A 24494-nucleotide genomic window follows, 5' to 3' on the forward strand; every position below is an offset into this window, starting at 1 on the left:
TCCAAAGATAGTCCCATGAAAGTAAGAGATAAGCTGACAGCTGACTGCTTTTCAACCTTTTCTTGGTTCCTAAGATTTGCCAAGAATTGTTTCTTCTACTAAAGTATGTCCCCTGGGATATATACACTAATCCAAACAAACTTGACATATCAGTGTTCCTCTCCTTTGTTATCAAAAACATAAGGATATCCACTTTGGTGCATTTTGACCAAGCCTGGTATAAGTCTGGAACACTCCTTCATTCCTGAGTGTTATAATGACAGCCATTCTGACAGGTGTGAGGTGGTATCTCATTTTGGTTTCACTTTGCATCTCTCTGACAATTAGTGATGTTGAGCATCTTTTCATGTCAATTTTCATGTCTGTATGTCCTCTTTGGAGAATTTTCTATTTAGATCCTCTGCTCATTTTTTTTTTAATATATCTTTATTGATTTCAGAGAGAGGAAAGGAGAAAGAGAGACAGACAGACAGAAACATCAATGATGAGAGAGTCATTGGGGATTGAGCCCACAACCCGGGCATGTGCCCTGACCGGGAATTGAACCCCAATAGCCTGGATCCTAGGTCGACGCTCAACCGCTGAGCCACGCCCAGCTGGGCCCTCTGCTCATTTTTTAATTGGATTGTTGGGGGGGGGGGGGTTGGTGTTGAGTAGTGTAAGTTCTTTATAAAATTGGATATTAACCCCTTATCAGATGTATCATTGGCAAATATATTCTCCCATTAAGTACGTTGTCTCTTCGTTTTTATGGTTTCCTTTGTTGTGCAAGAACTTTTTAGTTTGATGTAGTCCCGTTTTCTTCAACCTCCTCTCAAACTCTTTTCTCCAGTCCTTCTATTAATAATACTATTTCTTTGAATATGCCATGCTTTTTCTTTACACCCTTGAGATGAGTGTGCATACAGGTTATGTGGGACTTGAGAATTACATCCTTTGAGGAGATAGCTTTTTTTAAAATATAAAAATCATGAATATAAAATTAGGTATGAATATAAATATTTTTTAGAACAAAAAATAAATCACAGTGAATGTATTGGTGCCTTGGAGATTCAGGCATCTTCCTTCTAAGATCTCTTTAGGCCATAACTTACCTAGAATTGCTTTCTGATTGCAACCTGGCTTTCCTCTCCCCACTCAGGACACTACAACTTCCAACAATAATCAGCATTTAGAGTAGCTCATGCTAGTGAGTGGCTCTGAAACTTTAGCTTCAGGATAAACTTGTTTCCTCCCCGAGGTTTTGATATTTTAAAGAAGTTTTTAAGTGTCCCAGCTAATGCAAATGTCCATTGCTTTTTTAGTTGTAATTCTCACTAAACCTTGGAAAATTAGAAAATATGGGCATGTAGCAAGGTATTTCTTAATGTCTTTTTCTGAGATGTTCAGTAAATTAACCAGGAAATTTCTTACTCTGTGCAACATCACAGCTCTATCTTATTTTCTAGTATCTTCTAAGTCAGTGGTTCACAAATCCAGCTACAAATAAGAATCACATGGAAATCTCTTTACAAATATAAATCACTGGGTTCCAATTCTAAACCTACTGAGTTAGAATCTCCAACAGTGAGGCCAAAAAACCTATATTTTTAATGAGCTTTGCTGTTGATTCTCACATGGTCCATTTCAATCTATGACAGGCATTTGGAAACAACTGGTCTAAAGAATTGAAGAAGCTGGATTGTAGGCCTGACTCATTAAAAATCAGTTTTAATCAGTGGATTTGATTTTCTTCAAACACTTTTATAATACAGAGAATCAGTTTTTCTAAGAACCTAAATGCTCTATTGCAGATTCTTAGGACTGACACATTAGGACAGCCAACTTCCTGCAACCTTAATTATTATTAATAGGAAGGAGAAAAAAACACTATGCACTGGCCCATATTTTAAAAAGAGATTCTGGAGCATCATCAATTTTCACCCTGTGAAGTTACAACATGCACTGTGCATATGGTTGTCCTATCCACTACACAAATAATGTGAACTAAAACCAGTATCTAGAAAAAATTTAAATGTTGATATCTTAGTAATTCCATCAATTTAAAAACACTATCGGGCATGTTACAAGTGTATAAATTTTATTAGGACAAGGACTTTATCTATTCTTGATGTCGTTATATATGTACATACTATTCTCTCCCTAGGAATAAGAAGACTAGTCAGATATCCACATTCACTTTCACAGAACTCACTTCCACTGAAGGCAAGTGGTTAATTTCCAAAGCGTGCATATGGGTCAGGGTCTATGTACAACTCATCATTAGCATTCTCCTTTCTTGAGATCAGACAATAGCCACATGGTTTTTAGTTAAATTTTTCTAAAGAACCTTTGTAATAATACTTTTGAAAGAACTGCTATGGTATTTGCTGTGTGGGATGAGAAGATTTTGGAGACCTTGCCTTCTAAATCAGTCTTAGAAAACAATTTCCATACTTCATGTTCTATTGCTTTGTAAGTAGTGAGAAGAAAGAAAATTGAAGCGTGAGACAAAAGAACAAAGCAGTCTTTTCACACGCCGTTGAGTTTAAGATTTGAAATTTTACTTGGTATTTTCTTCAAAAGCAAAATCAGTTGTGTTAGGTTTTGTCTTAACAATTATGACTTTATTGTTTTTATAAAAGTAATATGCTCAGTATTTTTAAAATTCAAGCAAAACAGAAAAATACCAAAGAGAGGCAAATAACCTAAAATTATACTGCCCAGAAAGAACCATAGCTCTCTATGCACACATACAGAGAGAAAGATGCATAGATGAATGGATGGAAGGAAAAAAGAGAGGAAGGAAAACCATTTCATAATCCCAGTTCCTGGAATAGTGGCTGGCTCATACCAGGTACTAAATAAAAATATAGTGAATGAATGAATGAGATTGTATAGTCTTTTTTCAGGAGTCATACTGCTCATATTAGAGTCTCATTTCTACCACTTGGTATCTGTTTGACCTTGAAAAAGGTATGTAAGACCTAGCCAGTTTTGCTCAGTGGTTACAGCATCGACCCACAGACTGAAGGATCCCAGGTTTGATTGCAGCCAAGGACACATACCTCGGATGCAGGCTTGATCCCCAGCCTCAGTTGGGGCATGTGCAGGAGGCAACCAATTGATGTGTCTCTCTCACATTGATCAACGTTTCTCTCCCCCCCTCCCACTCTCTCTGAAAAAGCAGTGGAAAAAATATCCTTGGGTAAAGATTGACAAAAAAAATTAAGGAGTAATGTGTTGTTTTATGATCAAGAAAAGTTAACTATAAATTATTATGCACACACATATATAACTCATACACAAACCCATATATACTCATATTGCAAGATTCTACATGGTCTATTTCTTATATCTAGTGTTCAATAAATGTTTCCTATGATCAAAGATTTAAATTAGAACTATATAAGCATCATTAAATTCTCCTTACAGTTTTCTTTCTAAACATTGGTTTATAATCTGCTTCGGTTTTTTCTTGTTATTTTATCTTCCTACCACAAACATTTTCATTGTACAGAGTGCATGGTACCTCGGTTGCAGGCTTGACCCTGGCCCTGGTTGGGACCCATTCAGGAGACAACTGATTGATGGTGTGTCTCTGATGTTTTTCTCTTTCTCTCCCTCTCCCTCTTCCCTCTCTCCACTCTCTTTAAAAAAATCAATGGAAGAAATATCCTCTGGTGGGGATTAAAAGAATAAAGTAAAATCTGTGAGGATTAAATGGGAAATGTGTTAAAATACCATGCCACACAATATGCCCTTTATAAAGGCTCAGATGTTCTTGCGCTTACTCTCTTCTTCTTGAATGATTCATGTGTGTTATTTTAATTTACGAAACATTTAAATGAAGGTGACAGGATGACACAAGAAGTATTTGGGAGTTGAATATGTGAAAATACAGTAATCACATAGTTTTAAATAAAATTCCAAAAGTAAATTATTAAAAATCTAGTTCGTTCTGTTGTTGGTTTTTCACAAAGTTCTCCCTCTCCCTGCTATTTTCAGGTGTCCCTGTGTTTTCTCCCTCAGACCATCTCGGATGGTCAAACTGACATACTCCTCAATGTACCGCACTTCTGCGCGTCTGGTTGCCCAAACTATCTGAGGATAACCTGTACAATTTTAATTTGTACTGAAATTGCCAGTCTCTTGAATTAGTCCTTAGTTGATGACAGAATTCTCGTTTCCAGGGCTGAAAACCCATAATCCACTCCTGGCTAAGGCAGATTTCTTGTAAAGTGACAAGGTGACATAGGGGAAAGAGCACTTAACTGGGAGTTAAGAAACCTGAGACCTGGTGCCAGTCCCGCTATTATTACCTATGTGACCCTGGGCAAGTAGTTCCCTGTCTGGGGCTATCAGTTCTCCTACTATAAAATGAGAAATTAGAACTGCATGGTTTCTGGTGAGTGCCAGGATCCTATGTGCTATGATATGTCTTTCTTCAGTGATTCAATCAACAGAATACTCTGCTTTGTTAGGAGAAAAATTTGGAGCAACTCTTTTATATTATAATTTTACTCTAAAATCACGTAGAGGCTTACAGTGAAAAGAAAAAAACAAATTCAATATGCCCAAGGTCAGTAAGTCTGAATCAATTATCAAAGCAGATTATTTGTGCTAATGTGTTTACATGGCATGCATTCTCCTCCTAAAGCATCTCTGAGGGTTAGAGACTGCTTTTCATTTTCAAACAAAAAGCTCCCAGCCACCTACACTCAGGAATACAGCAATAATGGATTGTCACTATTCCTAACAGCTTATTCTAATTCACTGAATTTCAAATGGAAAGAAGGCACAGACTACTAAATGAGTAGTTTTATGTTCTCTGAATCCATCATTTTTTATCATGTACTAAACTTACACACACAATTCAGTCCCCTAACATTCTATTCTATTTGTATTAAAAAGTATGTTCTACTATGTTCTTCTGATGTATTTATAATTATTATAATTCATTACATAGGGCAGTTAAAATATAAAAAATGAATTTTAAACAGCAATATTTTTTAAAGATGATCTTATTTTTTATGCTTTAGAAAGTTAAAATATGGAATCTAAAAAGCCTACACAGTGTCAGTCATTCATTTATGCACACATCTATTCATCTAACAAATATTTTTAAGGGGCTGTCATGTACCAGCCACGGTGATAGATGGCAGAGAAATAAAGGAGCAACAAGGGAATGTTCTCTTCCCTTGAGGAGATTACATTCTATGTGGATTTGACAGAAATGCCACGCAATTCTAGTCTCCAGAAGAAAATGGGCAGTTATTGAACTCTGCAAATGTCTATATACATCTGTGTTTTAGTAATGCTTTGCATGAAACATATTAGTTTCGTAGGGCAGCCGTAACAAGTTACCACACACGTGGATAGCTTAAAACAACAGAAATCTATTGACTCACATTTCTGGAGGCCAGAAGTCTAAAATCAAGATGTTAGCGGGGCCGTACTTCTCTGAGGCCCTAGGGGAGGATCCGTTTTAATTGGTTTATGACAGCATAACTCTAATTGCTGTCTCCTCCTTCCCATGTCTATCTTTCCTGTGTGAGTCTATGTCCAATCTTCTCTTTTCTTAAAAGGATGGCAGTCATTGGAATTAGGGCTCCCCGGAATCCACTATGACTTTATCTTAATCTGAGTACACCTGCAAAGACCCTATTTCCAAATGAAGTCATATTCACGGGGTATGGGTGGATATGAACTTTGGAGGGGACACTATTCAACTCAGTACAAAGACCAAAATAAATTAAACCAATATTAACAGTCTTTTATATTCTTACAATTAATGTTAATTTTCCCTTCTTACTATCAGTCTGGTTTTTTTTTAAATTGCCCCTGAACTTTTTTAAATATTTACAAATCTGTAGGCTACATTTTAGTTTGGGACTCGTGTCCCATAGTATTTCTTTTTTTTTGAAGTGGAATTCTTTGTTTATTAGAACTTAATGTTTACACTGACAGTTTGTTGGACTCAAATGTTTATAATATTTTTTCCAATAAAATCAGTGATGAGAATCTGACTAATACATACCCTGGCCACTTTGAAAGTACTATAAATTTCTGCCTGACTAGTACCAGAGGATCTTTTTCCTTTCTGATAATTAATTTTTAAAAATTTTTCCTGTCATAAGTACCATTCTCTATGTTTTTAAAATATGAATGAAAAATAAGCTATAGCCTAGCTGAAACTCTCATTCTAATCGACCAAACCATTAGGACAAAATTTTGTGACAGCACCCACTAACCAGTTTGTCTCCTTTCTCCTAACCTAAAAATAGCACAAACCCAAATGCAGAATGTCAGTTCACAAATCCCAAATGCAAAATAAACTCCAAGTGCAGCACAAACACCAGACTGACTACCAAACTGAACTCTGAGGCTGACGACCATCATAGGCAACCCACACTCATCACCACAGCCCTGTGTCCTTGATGCCATTCTAGTAATATTCTACTCTCTGCCCCCTCTATTACCTAATCAACTTCCATGAGCAAAAACATCATCATCATCATCATCATCAAATAATTTAGAAATACAAAACATAAGAGTTGAAATCCTTCTCCATCTGCTTCCAGAAAAAGTTTTAAATATAATATAAAAGGTTTAAATTTTTTGGCAAGGCTTTGCAGAGATATGGGGGAGTTCTGGATCATTGGGTTTACTTTAATGACTGTGATTTCTCTGTGGAAAAGTGAGCACACTGTAGCACAGTCCTAGTGACATCTGGCTCCTCTTTTGTGTGCTCAAACCTAACCGCTGAAATATTTTTTGTGCTTAACCTGAATCACAGTTCCACAATTATCATTCTCTCTGGCATACTAAGCAGGAAAACAAAAGTGCATTTTGATAACAAAGTCTACATTTCTTTCAGTCAATGCAAACTTCTAATCTGTAGCTGAGTATGTGACAAAAATATAAAAGCAATTCCAGAATGTAAATTGCATTCAATTTTATGCTCATATTCTGCTCTTCAAAACATCTACTGCTGCCTATCAATACACAAATATTGCCTTCAACAGTAGAAATATGTCCCATATCTTCAAAGAAAGGTTCCTGACTGTCCTCGTTTAGATGTTGTATTTGACCTAGGAGAAACTGAACAATGGCAGAATTTAAATCCCTTATCTGTAAAAGGTTTCTAGGGAAATAGGTCTGAAATAGAAAACATTTACCATTTGGATGAATAAAATGACTTTGTAAATGGCCTAATCTCAGAAACTAATTTTCAATAACTATTTTGTTTCTGTCCCCAGCGCTCCGGCGGTGGCCTCGCCATTCCCTTGTGTGCATTCCAGGGGATGGTGTCTCTCCAGGCCCCTACAGGGAAAACACTATCTCTTTCTACTTATGAGGTAAGCGCAGAAGGACAGAAAATAACCCCAGCCTCTAAGAAAATAGAAGTCTATCGATCCAAGAGTGTTGGCCATGAACCAAACTCAGAAGATTCTCCATCCACGTTTGTGGACACCAGTGTAAAAATACACTTGGAGGTTCTTGAAATTTGTGATAACGAAGAGGCTTTGGACACTGTGTCAATCATTAGCAACATCAGCCAGTCCTCCACACAGGTCAGATCTCCATCCCTACGCTACTCACGGAAAGAAAACAGATTTGTTTCATGTGATTTAGGAGAAACGGCCTCATATTCTCTCTTTTTACCCACGAGTAATCCTGACGGTGATATCAACATCTCCATCCCAGACACCGTTGAAGCACACAGGCAGAACAGTAAAAGGCAGCATCAAGAGAGGGATGGCTACCAAGAGGAAATCCAGTTGTTAAACAAAGCTTACAGGAAGAGAGAGGAAGAAAGCAAGGGTAGCTAGTGATCACTTGGTCTAATGCAGGCAAGAATGGTGCCTGACTTCAAACTGCTACACTAACACCTTTGTTCTAAGGCTATTTGATTTCCCTTTTCATTTGTTGGTTTACATAAGCTTTACAGATTTGCTAGTTAATTATTTGTAGTGCAAACAGCTGGAACTAGTGCAAACACTTAAGTGCTTTTGATGTGTTGTTACCTTATAGATCACACACTGTGGAAATTAAAATATTTATTTCTTATTCAATTTCTAAAAATCTTTTCTAAATCAAACCTTGGCCTAGTTTACTAATGTTTTGCCTATGTTTGTCAACCTCAGAGTAAACAAAACACTGTATAAACTCAATGAGTATACTGTTCCCATGCACGTTTCTACACATAATGTTGGGCTTTAAATAGCAAAGGGAAAAAAGACATTTGGGTAATGAAAGCAAGGTAACAAAACTCTTGAGCTGTATTTGGAGAGGCTTGTGGAAATGTGGTTAGCAAAGCAAGCTTATTACAATTACAGCTTCAGCTTTTACACTGATGTCTGGGAAATATATTCTAGTGTAAAACTGCAAATTAACTTCCAACTGCAAACCACGCATGTCCCTCGTCTGGAAATAGTTGTTTCCTTCATTTCTATAAAATATAAATTGTTTACTGAATCTTTTTCTTTCCTTTCTCTCTTTAATGTAAGTGTTTTCCTTTCATCTTTTCAAGTCAAGATTGCCCTTAAAACAAATATGTTGTGTGCTACAAGTGGAATTAGAAATAGTCATTAACTGAAACAGTATTGGGAAAGGTTGTAAATATAAATTTCATCATTTGTAGAATTGTTTTGTTTATTTGAATGGAAACTGAGGAAAACACTGCCAGATTAAGTTCTTTGAGGTTCACCTAACTAGACTGACAAAATTCTGGGTAAAGCAGAGGAAAATCCTGCAAGCCCAAAACAAAAGTGTCCGTTTCTAAAGCTGCAGATTTGACAAACTTTCTTAGCCATTCTTGAATCATAGAAAATTTTACTTCTTTACTTCTTTCCCAAAGATATGCATATCTCAAGCAAAGAAATAATTCGATATATTTTATTAAATGATTGTTAGGTACATATTTCAAGCTTAATGAAAATCAGGATTTAAAGAACACAGGAATTGGATTGGAAGACAGTAATGCCCCTTTTCCCTCCTGTGTTCCCTTTTTTCCCCCAATGGACTTGGGCCTATGCTGGAGTAACTGGAAAAACACACATACAAAGCTTGATTGTTAAATTAACTATACAATGGATACACTTAAAAGCTCTGCTGTACTGACACAATACCAGGATAATTTAGCCAGAAGACATAGTTTGAAAGGCTAATCAACATCACATTACTGACCTATAACACTTCAAACTCCAAGCCAACAGTAGTTGAATCCACAAAAATCCTCTACAGGGGCTATGCCTAAGCATGAGTGGTTCCTCCTCCCAAGCCTTGATAAGAAGGGAGGGTTAAGCTGCACCAGTATAGAATCTACTTACTCTTTAATGTGATTGTTTCTGGTATAATAAGAAATTGTATAATACCCTTATAGATACCTTGTGCTATATTTAAATATCTTACCCTTGCATTATTATATTGTTCTTATTATTAATAAACACTATATTTCGTATAATTTATCTTTTTTCTCTATAAGTAAAATATCTGAAGACAGAAACTACTTGTTACATAATAAAAATACCACCACCTGGTGGTGATTGCTATAAATTGAAAAGACATAATCTCCAAAACTCCCTAGTAATATAAACACATAATATATAATCCCAAAGATTTCCAAGAGTTGTGACTGACAGAGGCAACCATTCTAAAGACAGCAAACATCACAGTATTACTCATAATATAATAATAATAATAAAAGAGACCTGGTATGTATTATTTGAAAGCTTTTCCAAACATGGTTCTATACCATAGCATTTCATAAAGCCTCTTAATTTCTCATATTAGTCAACTTCTATCATTCATTTACTTATTATAATATATAATGAATGTCTGTTACATGCTACATATTGTGCTAGGCAGTTAGGATTATAATTGTGAAACAAAACAGAACAAATATAAATACACTATATTTGAGCCAACTGCAAATTTAGAGGACACAGTCCACACAAAACTTCCCTCACTTCTGACACCAAATGTGAATTGCGAATGTTCCTAAAACCACTATCAGTTTCAATAATTCACCAGAAGGACTCCCAGAACTCCCAGAACTCACTGACAACTGTATTGTCACAGTTATGGAGTATGACAGGGCAAGACTACAGATTAAAATCAACCAAGAGAAGGAGCAGAATCCAGAAAAAAGTCCAAATGTGGAGCTTCTGTTGTCCTCTCCACATGGAGTCATAGGTGGCATTACTGGCATCAATGTGTGTATCTATTTGGTTGTACACTGGAAAGAACACTGGGCTAGGAATCAGAAGGCTTAATTTCAATCTCTGATTCTGACTCTACCACTCTTCGACCACACTTAAACTCTTCAGAACTCAGTTTATTCTAGAGTAGATGCTAGAAAGATTAGGGATGGGGGGGAGAGATTAACCAAAGAATTTATATGCATATATGCGTAACCCATGAACACAGGCAACAGTGCGCTGAAGGCCTTGGGGGGGTGGGGTGGAGGGAGTTAATTGGGGGGGAAAAGGGGGACATCTGTAATACTTTCAACAATAAAGATTAGGGATGAAGTAAACCCATAAACATAGGTAGATTAGATTATCTCTAAAACCTTTTAGTCATTATAAGATACTAAATGAAGGCTAAGCGATAACCTACAGTGATTACACGATTCTCTTCTTCATTCAAGAATATCCTTAATGGATTTGGGTAGAGCAAAGATTTCATAGTCTTAGATCAGGAGACTTCAATGTTCACCAGTTTTAGGATTAAGACCAGGAAAAATCTTGGTTTGTCTTAAAGATTCACCAAAGGTAAGTAAGGCAAGAGAAGCCAGTGGTAGGAACTGACATACAGGAGGACAGATCAATTTGAGATAATTAAAAAGTAAAACCTCCTAGAATTCCAGGAGAATACAAGGCTTCAATGAGTAATTTTTCTCTTTAGCACAAACATTGGACAGACTAAAATCCTAAAATCTATAACCAGAGATTATACGATCATATATATATTTTTTGAAACTATATATATATATATATATATATATATATATATATAGTTTCAAAATATGGTCTGCTTGCAAAGCTCTAAGCAGGATATGTGGTGAAAGCTGAGCTGGGGGAAGGAGGTCCCAATACAAACACATCTCCCTTCCTTTCTCTCCCACTCTCATGACAATCAGACCTTCCTGTTCTATTTCCCATGAGCAGAGGTTTCCATTTCTTCGTATCACCCTTTCTGAGGCAACCTTCACTCTGTCCCTGCCCTGGAGTTATAACTGTGAAATGTCTACTGGGGCGCTTGGCTTATGTGAGAGGATTAAAAATATATCCGTTTAGTATTTTTAAAATATTTCTAATAAATAAATAAATTGAGGCTTTCGTGATTGAAAATGGAAGCTTCATAAAGCAAGGAGGCAAAAGTAACATCCAGATACCCCGTTTTTTTTCTCACTTTCATAAGACTGCATTATTTCTATGAACTGGGTCAGTAAGAGTGGTATTCTTTCCTTGGAGAGGTCTCATTCTTTTCAGTCTTTCTGTTCCTTGAGTTTCTTGGCCTAACTGTAGTAAAACAGAGAAAAAATAGTACCTACTTATAGTAACCTGGCATGAAATAAGCTCTCATTAAATGCTACCTATAGTATTATCATTCCTTTTCCTACTTCTGGTTGTCACATGGACAACAGCAGGAGTGCCTGCGATGCAACAGGAGAAGTCTGTAAAACTATCATAATGGTGGTGTAACATGTTTTTGGAGAGGGTCTGAGTTAGCACGTATAGCAGACTGTATCTTCCAAAGATAGGCACAATATCTCCCATCCCACACGGTTTTCTCACAGTGTGACTTTGGCTCTCCTCCCGTAGTGTGGTGAAGCCTAACTGCCCTTTTACCTGGAGGGACACCTGTAACTGACTCAACTCATAAAGTATAGTGGACATGGCTTCCGAGGCCAGTTTATCATAATGTGACCCTGCTATGTGACATGTGCTCTTGGAACCCAGCTGCTATTCTGTGAGGAGGCTGAAACTATGCCACACATAGAAACCAAATGGAGAGGCTGCCTGTAGGTGTTTCAACCCATAGCCAGCCAAGCAAGGTTCCAGCTCCAAACCAGCATCAACTACCAGATATTTGAGTGAAGATGTGTGCAAATGATTCCAGCTCCCAGTTATCAAGTTATCCCATTGCAGAGAGGGAAAAAAAGACTGAAAAAGGCCTAAGAGAGAGTGGAACTTCATAATTACCTGAAACAAACAAAAAATGAGCTGCCAATTTTATGATGTCCCCTCTATTTCTTTAATGCCTAGTAAGGAGGAAATGTAGAGATTGGATCAATAATAAACAACATCCCCCCTTACATTTTCTTTGCCCATCTCAGTTGTATTTTACATAAATCTACAATTTTACTATAAATTATAGTTAAGAAGAGTCACTCTCTACAATTCATTTTCAGTGTAAACAAACTTTTCCAATTTGAGTTAAAAAATTTTGTATGACAAGATACTCTATTGAGTTATTTAATAAGTTCTTTCATATTCTTCCCGATATAAGAAAGAAATAAACATTTTCTCCCCCTTCCCATCCTTACACAGCCAGATCTTTATATTCTATAGAGGTCTACAATTAACTTATATCAACATATCCTCTCCTCTCACTGCCCAAAGAGGAAGTAAGAATCAATTAAGGGTTCCATTTTCCAAAGGAACACTAAAGAAATCCCCAGGCCTTCATGAATGTTAGACCCATGAAAAATTACACAAGAAGTGTTTCACAGGGTTGGGAAAAAGAAGATGAAGAATAAGCGATTCCCCGAGACTGGGAACCCTGTGATAGTTTCCCACAGTGGTGTGGTCTTGTGTGGCCCACCCTTGCTGCATTTTAGAGGTGGCTAGACTGGGAGGTGGATACCTGTGGAAGTTAGATATCAAACTCTGTGGGTTTGAAAACAAATGATCAGTGGTGAGGACATTTGAGAGAGACATCTTTTAGCCTGCCCAGTGTACACAAACATTGGCAGAGCACCAGTAACAGTAACAATGACAATTATAATGAACCAGTCACACCATTTGTTTTCTGTCATTAGGTAACCTAAGAATTCTTGTGGTTCCAACCAAAGCAGGAAAAAATTAATAAAACCCAAGTAACAAATGATACTTTTCTTCTTCTGACCAATATCTTTCTGATCTTTCCTTGAAAAATCATCCTTCTGTGTAGATCTTTACCACAGTGACATCTGTGCTAAGTGTCTACCTAATGCAATAGCTTCAGTCAATACTGTACAAGCTGAAGACATCAGGAAAAATTAGTAATTTAAAATTCATAACTAAGATTCTGTTTAGGATCAACAAACATGAGGTAAAGAGAAATAATATAATTCCTCAGAAAAAAAGAAAGAACATGACCTCTCTCTGGGGTTCTTACGAGGATTGTGTGAAATATGGGGACTGACTGTCATTACCTTTCTATTGCTGCCACAGTGAATTATCACAAACTCTGCGTCTTAACTAACATGAATTAACTACCTTTCAGTTATGTGGCATAGAAGCTTTGACAAGGGTCCTCACTGGCACTGGCAGCATAAGCCTTTCTGGAGGCCCTGACAGAGAATATGTTTCCTTTTCCAGTTCTAGTTGGCTCGTAGTCCCCTTCTTCCATCTTCAAAGCCAGCAACAGCTGGCTGAATCCTCATATCACATCACATTTCTGCCTTCCTCTCCCACTCTGAAGGACTCATTACTACCAGGCCCATCCAGATAACCCAGGATAATATCCCCATTTTAGGGTCAGCTGCTTAGCAACTTTAAATTCCCTTGGCCATGTGACATAACACATTCACAGAGTTCAGAAATTAGGAGCGAACACCTTTAGAGCTCATTAGTCGGCTAATCACAAATGTGCATCGCCTAGCCACCTCCCTAGCAAATGCTAAGCAACCAATAAATGCTAGCTCTCTTCCTCAGTTACTGTCTGTCTGCATTACTCTGCTCAGACTGCCATAAAAAACACCGCAGGTTTAAGCCTCAGTGACATAACAACAGAAACGTGTTTCTCACAGTTGTGGAGGCTGGGAAGTCTAAGATCAAGATGCCAGCAGGTTCGGTTCCTGGCGAAAGCTCTCCTCCTGGCTTGGAGACAGCAGCTTTGTCCTCGCGTGACCTTTCGTCTGAGGAAAGAGTGAGCAAGCTCTCTGTCGCTTTTTCTTACAAGGACACTAATCCTATCTGACTGGGGTCCCACCTTTTTGATCTAATTTAATCAGATCCTTAGAGGCTACATCTCCAAATACAGTCACACGGGGGGTTAGGGCTTCAACATATGGAGCCTGAGGGGACACATTCAGTCCACAGCACTCTCACCTAACAGTGCTCACTCTTTTCCTCTACCACCCCCAAGATGCCTACCTAATCTTACCTACTAAATAGTTCACATACTGCCATATCAGGTGTGCCCAATGGGTACTTTAATTGGAGCTGTTAATGCCGATGGTCTTACTATTTACCAAAAACTCCCAAATATATAATCTTAGTCTGCTCTCTCTGCACTTTAGACTCATATAACCAACTGCTTTCTAGACATCTCAGTAAGGACTTATCTGACTCCTAAATAAATCCTTTTTGCTGTAACATCTCATGGTTGTTGGGGAAGTAAAACTTTTCCTTGACCCTCCTAGGTTTAGTTCTGGGGGGGGGGGGGGCGGGGGGCTGCAAATTAAACTAACGGAAGACAGAGAAGCAAGAGCGCAGATTTAGTCACACCTGAGCAAGTTCACAGAAAAATGTGACCCAAGGAGGGAGTTAGAACTTGGAGCTTAATGGCATTTTAACAGAGGAAGAAGAGGAAACTTGTGGGAAAGCAAAGGACTCTTAGGGAAGATGAATGGGCTCTTGTGAGGATAAATGGAAGATGCGGCTCTGTGAGAACGTCGGTGGAGGTGCGGTGCTGAATTCTAGCCTCCCCAGCGTGGTAAGTAAGAGTCAGTCTACCCTGGTTCCTCCCCCAGGAGGGGCTGTGGGAAAAGTGAGTTCTTCTGGGAGGCTCTGCTTTTAGGCAGATAAGCAATCTCAGGTAATCACGTCCCTCTGCTCAAAGTATTTATTTTTATTTTTTACTTTTTGCCACTGAGGTAGTATTCTGGACCCCTTCTTGGCATATAGCATTTTCCTCTCTTACCTCACCGCACGCTGATTTTTTAAGCCTTTATCTCCTCAAGGTTGCACACCAAGGAAAGCTGACGCCCTCCTTGTCTTACTCAGGGTCCCCAGTGCCTTTAGGTCAGTTAAACGTGTAAATACACTGATTATTCAAGAACAGCGAGACACACAGAGGCCCGGTCAATCAGCAACAGATAACTTCATATGAACATCTGAATCTTCAACTGATGTTTCATTTAATTGCCTCACTGCTCGGTACTGAATTTGGGTAGACATGCTCATCTTGTGCTGCTGGAGAAAGATAGCCAGTAATGATAATCCTTTTAGAAAGGCAGGGACGTTTTTATACTTATTTGAAACAGGTGCCAGGCTACTTCCAAGACGTAGAACAAGAGAGAGAGAGACAGAGAGAGAGAGAGACAGAGAGAGGGAGGGAGATTTTGAACTCATTTTATTTCCTTACGGACTTTTAGGAGAGAATGCATTGTCCCACAGGTTCTTTTACTGTCAAATCGATATTGACTCTCCAGGACCTAATCGGACGCAAACTTCAATTTTACCAGGAAAAATAAGAAAGTAAAACCCATTTCCTCACATGCTGGGCGGAGGGAAGGAAAACCCGCGAGCCTTTCGTTCGCTCTCCCTCCAGACGAACTGAGGTAACCTCCCGAGGCGACGTCTTATAGGGCTTCACCGGAGCCAACCGCCCGGGTGCCCGCGACGTCACCGGAAACGGATGCTTGTGACGCTCAAGGGCCCGCCCTCTCGCGCTAGGCGCCGGAAACAAAGCGGAAGTGGATGTGTATTCGCTTCCGGTCCTGGTCGCCATTTCTGTCAGTTGCAGGTTCTCACGCGTTGTAGTCCCCTGGAACAATGAGCTATGACTACCATCAGCACTGGGGCCGCGATGGTGGGCCCCGCAGCTCCGGCGGGGGCTACGGAGGGGGCCACGGGGGGAGCCGAGGCTCCGGAGGCGGCGGCGGCGGAGGAGGGGGTGGTCGAGGAGGCCGAGGCCGGCACCCGGGGCACCTGAAAGGCCGCGAAATCGGCTTGTGGTACGCGAAGAAACAGGGACAGAAGAACAAGGAGGCCGAGAGGCAGGAGGTAACCTGAGACTCGGTGGTGCAAGGGCATGAGGCAGGATAGCTTTCTTTTCTCCCCCGCCGCTCCTACCTGTTTCTTTGGGTTTTTTCTTTGTTTCTTAACTCGGTTTCTTAACTGATGCGAGCGCTTTGTGAAGTGAGTATGAAGTGCAAAGGTATTATGCTAAAGCTCCCTGTGGAAGATCATTATATGGCTTAACGTTAGCCATGCGCATCCTTCCTCAAGCAGTGAGGGTTTATGTGGGCAGAATGTATGCTTTGCCTAAGGACGCGGTAATTGTGGGCAAAGCAGATGTTAACTTCAGGTTCCAACCGAAATTAACTTTATTGGGGTGTCACTGTCATAGTATCTCTGGTCATCCTTTCCCTTAGAATAATCATGGTAACTTTGATTTAAGATTTTTGCCTGATGAACTCCATATAAACTATCGATTTTCAGCATTACATTTAGGTTTGTGGGGAATAAAAGCTGCCAAGCACTGTTTTGAATGTGGATCGTTCAGAACAATAGTCAAGCTTTCATTTTTAGTATTAAAACAGCCACAACCCCACAGTAACTTTCTAAGAACTCTTATCAAGTTTTATTTACCCGTTTCACACAAGATTTTATGCATGTTGCTGTAGGGATCTGAAAAAGTGATATTCAAGTAACTTACAGTCTAGTTGGGAAAATAAGATCTAAAAGGATGAACAGTTAAATAAATCAGAAATAATCGTTCATTATTATTTTCACCTGAAACTAGTTGTGTAATGCATCATTATAAATGGAACTTTGATTTCCAGCCCCTCCCCAAACCTTCTCCATTTTAGTAAACATCACCTCCGTTTATTCACTTGCCAAGGCCAAAATGGGATTTCTCTGTGATTCTTCTCGTTAAGCAAATCTGTCTGTTCCCCTTTCTTATCTATCCCATAACAAATCACAGCAATTACCATAGGTCAAGCCACTATTTTGTTTTCAGCTCTTGGCCTTCTTACTGGTCTTCTAGCTTCCACTAGCTGTCCTTTGTAGAGCCACTTATGGTGAGCTTTTTAAAGCAAAAAGTCGATCATCTCATTCTCTAGCTCACAATTTGAGATTAGAAGCCAGATTAATGGCTTCTAATGTCTCAGTCTAAGACATTTCAGTGGCATCCTAACATGTTTCCCAGGAATCTTGGTAATCTGGCTTCAACAACACAGATTTCCTTCTATGTACTTACCTGTTTGAGCTCAGTCCTTAATCTGATGTAATTATGGCTTTTGTAAACATACTCTTAATTTTTGCTTATTTCTTACAGTTCTTATACCATTCTACTCTCTAAAATGCCTCTCTCTGTTTTCTCTATCTAAATAATGAGCATTGTTTAATAATTGGCTCACCCTGCCTCTTTGACTACCTTCAGCTATATGTGATGCTCCCTAGTCAGAATGTCCTTAGCTTTTACTGTTTAAGGAATGTCTGTGTTTGCCAAGTGAATATAGTCTAATGATGCGCTCTTACTCTTTCAACAAATATTTATTGAGAATCTAATATATTTGAATGAGTGTCATAGGCGCTGTATTAATATGATAGATACAGTTCCTACCTTACAGAGATTGTGGTATATTAGGATCTATAGATGGTTATAATACAGTGTTAAAGTATTACAATAAGAAGTCATCTAACTCAAACTAGGAGGATTCTGGAAGATTTTTAAGAGCACATAACCCTTAAGGTGAAACTTGAAAGATAGCAAAGCGTGTATGTGTGGGCAGTTTTGTGGGCTTACGGATAGTACCTGGACGGTGAGGAGCGGGCGCAGGGCTGAATTCTGTAGACTTGCTCCTCACACTTGTGCATAGGAATCACCTGACATCTTGTACAGTGTAAACTGGGCTGGAGTCAGAGATTCTACTTTTCTGACAGGTTCCCAGATGTTAGTGCTGCTGGTCTGCAGATCACTAGGCTGTACAACATAGGACAAGAAAATGTAAGCGACAGCCCAAGGAAGAGAAGCTGGCCAAAAAATCTAGGAAGGGGCACCCAGAGATGAGACAAATAAGGATATAGGTCTTGTTTTGGAATCCAGGAGTATTGTGTAAGGTTGAAAAGTATATAAAAAAGAGAAAGTAATCAGTAGTGGCAACCGCTGTACAGATGTTAAGTAAGGTAAGAGCTCAGAATGTCTGTTGGACTTAGCAACAAGGTCACTGGTAACCTTGATGAGAGCCCTTTCTATGAAGTGGTGGAAATAACAACCAGGTCACAGTGGGGTGGCTGGTGAAGGAGAGATGAAGAAGTGGAGCCCTTTCAAGGGCAAAGAGGAAGAAAAATCGGGCAATAGCTGATAGGGATGGATTTCAAGAGAGGATTTTTTTTGTTTGTTTTAGTTTTAAAAGTGAAGACATTTGACATTGTTCATGTACTGATGCTATGGAGTCAGTGGAGAGGGGAAGCGTTTCAGAGTAGACCAAATCATGATGCAGTAGTAAACATCCCCCAAATCTTAATGTCTTACAACAACAAAGGTTTGTTTTTCTACTCATATTACTTGACCATCTCAATTCAATTGAGAGCCTTCATTATGAGAATGAGGCTCCTAGAGCCTCCACCCATTTAGAGCATAGCTGGTTTTGGTGGCAGCCTGGAGGGAGCAGAGTAAATTGCCCCAGATTCTTGGAGACTCCCATTCATGTTTGTCTGGCCAGTAGGTCATGGCCGTGCTTAATTTGGGGGTGGGAGAATGCAGTTCTACCATATTATCTCCAAAGAAGCAAGCCAGAAGATTGATCAATAGCCTAATGACTACTAGAGAGAGAGATTAAGGAAAGGAAGACAAATCTCAATCGAGGAGACAGCCCTAAGGAGGTGAAAGAATTGAGCTGCAGGGTTTAAGTGGAGAAATTAACCTTAAGCAGGAAAATGGACTCCTTGCATTTTAACAGGGAGGGAAAGAACAAGTGATGGGTGCTGATCTGGTGGGTTTAGGTTTAGTTGCAAGCAATTGAGTTTTCCTTTGGTTTTGTTTTCTTTGTGAATACCGTATGTGAAATTATGAGGGTGAACAGGAAGGTGGTATTGGTGTGTCACAGAAAGGAGAAAGTTTGAAATAGTTTCAGATAATTAGAAGGAGGTAAGATAGACATAGACAATTTGCTGGACATTATTGAGGGTCTGTTTTGCCAGGAATTCATAGCTAGAAGCAGAAAGACTGACGATGTCCAGGGAGGGGAGGATAATTAAAAAAAAATTAAATAGTCATGAACATAAAATGTGTGTTAGATTTTCGAGACAGGGGTGAGGTAAAGTGAAGGGTGATGGGACCGGAAGGTTAGGAGGTAGGCAACCTATGAATTCTCCACTGCTTGTAGCCTCTGGACCCTCATTGTGCAGAGATCCTCATTAAAATTAATTTATAAAAAATGTAAATCATGCCCTGGCCTGTGTGACTTAGTTGGCTGAGCTTCTTCCCATGCACCAAAAGGTCACTGGTTTGATTCCTGGTCAGGTCACATACCCAGGTAGCAGGCTCAATCTCCAGTAGGGGGAGTGCAGGAAGTAACCAGTCGATGTCTCTCTCTGTGTCCCCTCCCTAAAAATGAAAACATATTTTTTTTAAATGTAAATTGTGTTTTTACTAAAAAGTATCAATTATGTTTTCAGGGGCTATTTCATTTTTCAATCATGCCACCTTTTTGTGGATATCTAAGACTCATAACAAGGTGAGGAGGTGAACCATTGTTCTGCTAGTAGAGTTAAAGGATTCAACATGTAAAGTCCTAGTTGGTTTAAGAAATGCTATAGTGTGAATGAGTTTCAGTTGGAAAGAAATTGTTCTTCTGGTAGACAGTACATAATCTCTGCCATTTTGAATGTGAATGAAAGAAGCATTAGCTTTGAGCCCTTGACGTCTTTGGAAAGGGTGTAAAATTAAAGCTTTATCTGAGAAAGACTTATGTCCTAGGTCCTCCTTCCCAGAGGAGTCTTTGATTAAAGTATTGATGGAAATTTTTAACTGCCAAGAAAATACATGATAATCAGTAACCATGGAATGTAGATCATGGAACAGTAAATGTTAATATAAGCCAAAGACATTACAGAATTTAAAGCATAGGGGAAAATGTTCTAATAATGATCCCCTGTTGGGGTTGCCAAGACCATTCTCAGGTTCCATGGTTCACTGGGAGGAATCATAACTCTGAAAAGCTTATGTACTCACAGTGACAGGTTTTTGTTTTTGTTTTTATAGCAAATAATTACAGATTAAAATCAACAAAGGTAAAGGTACATAGGGCAGAATCCAGGAGAAACCAGGTGCAGGCTTCCAGTCTTATGTCCATACCATATTGAAGAAAAGATACGTTGCTCCAATATATAAACCATTTTAAAAGGATTTCTATGCTGCACAGTTAAGAAAAACAGACAAAATTGTGAGCTTTTGTGTCTGTCAATAATTAGGTTTTGCTGCAGTTCATAATTTTTAAGGCTTTTCTATTAGCCAGAGTTTTGCAGTATTAAACTTTGTAGTTGTGTGAGAATAATTATGCTTTTAGTAAATCCTCTAATAAGTTTTCAGCTCAGGTCTTCTAGAATTCTCCAAAGATCTCATTGTATTCTTAAAGAGAAAAAATGGTTTTAACACAAATGTCATGCATGCTCATTGTATTTTATTTTATTTTTGTTTAAAATATTACAAATATCCCTTTTTCTCCCCAGTGACCCATTCCACCCCGTCCCCTCCTTCCAGTCCCTCTCCCCACCATTGTCTGTGTCCTTGGGTTGTGCATATATGCATATAAATTCTTTGGTTACTCTCTCCCCCTCCACCCACCCGCCCTCCTCCATCCCTCTGACATTCATCAGTCTGATCCATGCTTCCCTGTCATTGAATCTATTCTCTTCATCAGTTTATTAAGTTTTTTAGATTCCACATATAAGCAAGATCATGTGACATTTGTCTTTCTCTACCAGACTTATCTCACTTAGCATAATTTTCTCCAGGTCCATCTATGCTGTCCCAAAGGGTACGAGATCCTTCTTCTTTACAATGCATGCTCATTTTAAAAGATAGATTCAGCCGTTTAGTCATTCACTTGACAAACTTCTCTGGGGCATCACCGTGTGCGAGAATATAGCTGGGAGAAATACTGCAATAAGTGTAGAATATGAAGTGAATAACTGTTTAAAAAATTAATAGTAACAAAAATAAGATCCTACTGCACATTTTCTGCAACTGGCTCTTTTTCATGTAATACCTCGGTCATCTTTTCTCTGTGCACACTCAAAGACGAAAATCTACCCACTCTTAACTACTGGGTTTACTTATAATGCAACTAATTATAACTTGCAGTCATAAAAGAACAGCTTTTAAAAGAATTCTTTTTCTGACACTGTACAGTGTAACTAATATCTTCCATGTATTCTCTCCAAATAAAAATATTTTCTCTGCTGTGTTTTTTTTTATATATTTTTTATTGGTTTTTAGAGAGAGAGGGAAGGAGAGAGAGAGATAGAAACATCGAAATATCTATCAGCTGCCTCCTGCATGCCCCCTACTGGGAATTGAGCCTGCAACCCAGGTCCGACCTGAATCAGAGTGGCAGCCTCTTGGTGCATGGGAAGATGCTCAGCCAACTGAGCCACACTGGCAGGGCCTCTGCTGTGTTTTTAATAATTCTCATTCTGTGAGGAAACTGCATCATTTGCAGTATTGGATCATTGTCATGAGCAGTGACCATTTTATTTATTTTCTCTGAGCTCAGCCTTCCCAATTTATTCCTCTTTTTAATGTAAGAACTTTAAAATGTACTTCAAATGCTCATTGCAACCAAAATAGTATTTCCAGTTTTTAACTTAGTTTTTTTGTGTGTTTTTTTAAAATATCTTTATTGATTTCAGAGAGAGGAAAGGAGAGGGAAAGAGATAGAAACATCAATGATGAGTCATTGATGGATCCCGCAACCCAGGCATGTGCTCTGACCAGGAATCGAACCCCAATCGCGTGGATCCCAGGTCGATGCTCAACTGCTGAGCCATGCCCGGCCGTGCTAACTTAGTTTTTTTGTTTTTTGTTTTTTTTTTTTAACAGAGTATTGGGTTTCTTTAACTTCAGCTGTGGGTCTCTGAAAATTTAAGATAGGGAACAAAATCTTAATAATATTTGAAACTAGAAGGTAAGGGAACCCAAGTTTTAGGAAGAGACATAAATATGCTCCCCCCCCCCCCCCCCAGTTATATAGAGCTAATTTTGTACATATACAGTGGGAAGAGCTCTTGAAGGATATATACAAAAATGTTAACGTTAGGTCTAGGAATTGGAATTGAGCAAGAAGGCCAGTGTAGGGTAACGTTAACTTTCTCTTACATATGTTTGCTGAACATATATTTGCCTTTATTTTTTTATTAAATAATTTTGTATATGCTTTCTCATGTTGATAAGGATACTTTTTCTTTGCATATAATAGAGAGCTGTAGTGCACATGGATGAACATCGCGAAGAACAAATTGTGCAGCTGCTACATTCTGTCCAAGCTAAGAATGATAAAGATTCAGAAGCACAGATATCCTGGTTCGCTCCTGAAGATCACGGGTAAAATAAATATTCTTTTAAAAAATGAGCAAAGAGTGACACTTCTTTCATAGCATTGGCTAGGAAATAATAATAGAAATTACATCTTTAGACTCTTTAATAAGTGAAATTTAGCCTCGAAGTAATTTTTTTTTTATGTAGATGGAGCAGATTTGATGAAAGGTAAAAAAATAAAAACAGATGGCATATTTATTCCTACAGGAAAGGTAAGTGGTATTAATAGTCTAACTGCACATGAGATTTATCAAATGATTATTTATTGGTCTCCCTACCCATCATTTTTGTATTTCCAAGATTTTCCTGTGGGGGAGATTTGCAAAAAGTTAAATGGCTACTATTTTAAGGAAATCACAGGAACTGCATCATTTAGAGAGAAAATTAGTAAGTTTTTCTGGGACTATAATGTAGCATCTCATTTATAGCTCAGAAGAGGTGGCAGGAAGAAATGAAGTTGTAAAATAAAACAAGGCTCATAAAAAGAAAAACAGTAAGCCATTGCAACAGAGCAATGACCTATGTGCATTTTTTTTTTTTTTTTTTAATATATCTTTATTGATTTCAGGGAGGGGAAAGGAGAGAGCGATAGAAACATCAATGATGAGAGAGTCATTGGGGATCAAGCCCGCAACCTGGGCATGTGCCCCGACTGGGAATCGAACCCCAATCGCCTGGACCCTAGGTCGATGCTCAACTGCAGAGCCACGCCTGGCCGGGCTGTGCATATTTTTAAATTTAATTATCAAAAGGAATAACTTACCTGGCATTATCTATTTTTAGGGAGGAAAAATTTTTATTTTAAGACTCTAAGTGTTTTCATAATTGCTCTACTAAGAGAAAGCAATAAAAGCTTCTATTTTTGTGATTTTGGAATAATTAAACAGCATATTGTCTTGTCTCAGGGCTTGAGTGGTTATTTAACCCTTTGTCATTTTTTTTTATTTCGTCAAAATAGATATGGGACTGAAGCTCCTGCTGAGAACAAACCAAACTCAGAGAAGAAATCTGAGGACCAGGAAAAAAAATTGATAAATCAAGAAAAAAGGACATTTAGAATCAGGGACAAATATATTGACCGAGAGTCTGAGTATCTCTTGCAAGAAAATGAGCCAGATGTAACTTTAGACCAACAGTTACTGGAAGATTTGCAAAAGAAAAAAACTGACCTTCGGTATATTGAAATGCAGGTAATGGGAAGCAAGATGTGGGAAAAAATTTTACTTGTCTTCTCAAACTTGATGAGAATATATTTATGGTTAGAGGTAGTTGCATGGTATATAGATCAGTGAGATTCCTCAGTAGGCCTTCCTCTGGGAATTCCGCCCCGCCCCCATAGTGTAGAGGAAAGCTACAGGAATGGAATTAACACAACCTGCAGTAGCCTGTCTCATCTATAGCAGCTTATGTGGTGAGAAGAAGAAATATTTGAAAATTATAATGCAAATGAAAAAAGAAATCACTCTTAAGTTTAACTTTTCTAGGCCATTTTAGGGAGATGTCATAAAAGACAAGGTGATTAGAAGTATAAAGTTTCTTGACCATTTAATCCAGTGCCTGCCTTTTACAGATGATAATGTTAAATTCTTCAAAAGTTATATGATGTACTTATGTTCAACATTTTAAAGACAGAACTGAGACAGGAACTGAAATTGTCCTCAATTTTTTGCAGTATTTTCCTGATAGGCAAGATATCTTAAGGTCCCTTCCTATTAAAACAAAGAATTGCATGCTTTGTGGATGTT

General features: G+C 38.5%; 2 protein-coding genes and 1 long non-coding RNA gene across 5 annotated transcripts in view; 2 read left to right on the plus strand and 1 right to left on the minus strand.

The window, feature by feature from the left end:
- GPR149 (G protein-coupled receptor 149) overlaps nucleotides 1–7814 on the plus strand; it is a 34795-nt gene extending 26981 nt beyond the window's left edge. Inside the window, exon 4 of the mRNA XM_016222608.2 lies at nucleotides 7242–7814. Coding sequence (XP_016078094.2) covers nucleotides 7242–7814 — 573 coding nt within the window. The remainder of the gene's footprint in view (nucleotides 1–7241) is intronic.
- The window catches only part of LOC148092950 (uncharacterized), a 213575-nt gene extending 197789 nt beyond the window's left edge, over nucleotides 1–15786 (minus strand). Inside the window, exons 1-3 of one of the 3 annotated variants that reach the window (XR_015714685.1) lie at nucleotides 15697–15786; nucleotides 14004–14113; nucleotides 12195–12253 (exon numbers count right to left, since the gene is read on the minus strand). This is a non-coding gene — a long non-coding RNA (uncharacterized LOC148092950). The remainder of the gene's footprint in view (nucleotides 1–12194; nucleotides 12254–14003; nucleotides 14114–15696) is intronic. The other 2 variants (XR_015714684.1, XR_015714687.1) reach the window with 2 other exon arrangements.
- A 173-nt stretch (nucleotides 15787–15959) lies between these two features.
- The window catches only part of DHX36 (DEAH-box helicase 36), a 38512-nt gene continuing 29977 nt past the window's right edge, over nucleotides 15960–24494 (plus strand). The window contains 3 exon segments of the mRNA XM_016222604.2: nucleotides 15960–16205; nucleotides 22631–22755; nucleotides 23708–23939. Coding sequence (XP_016078090.2) covers nucleotides 15975–16205; nucleotides 22631–22755; nucleotides 23708–23939 — 588 coding nt within the window. The 5' untranslated portion in view covers nucleotides 15960–15974.

Source organism: Miniopterus natalensis, chromosome 6, assembly GCF_054644295.1.
Source record: "Miniopterus natalensis isolate mMinNat1 chromosome 6, mMinNat1.hap1, whole genome shotgun sequence".
Lineage (NCBI taxonomy): Eukaryota > Metazoa > Chordata > Mammalia > Chiroptera > Miniopteridae > Miniopterus > Miniopterus natalensis.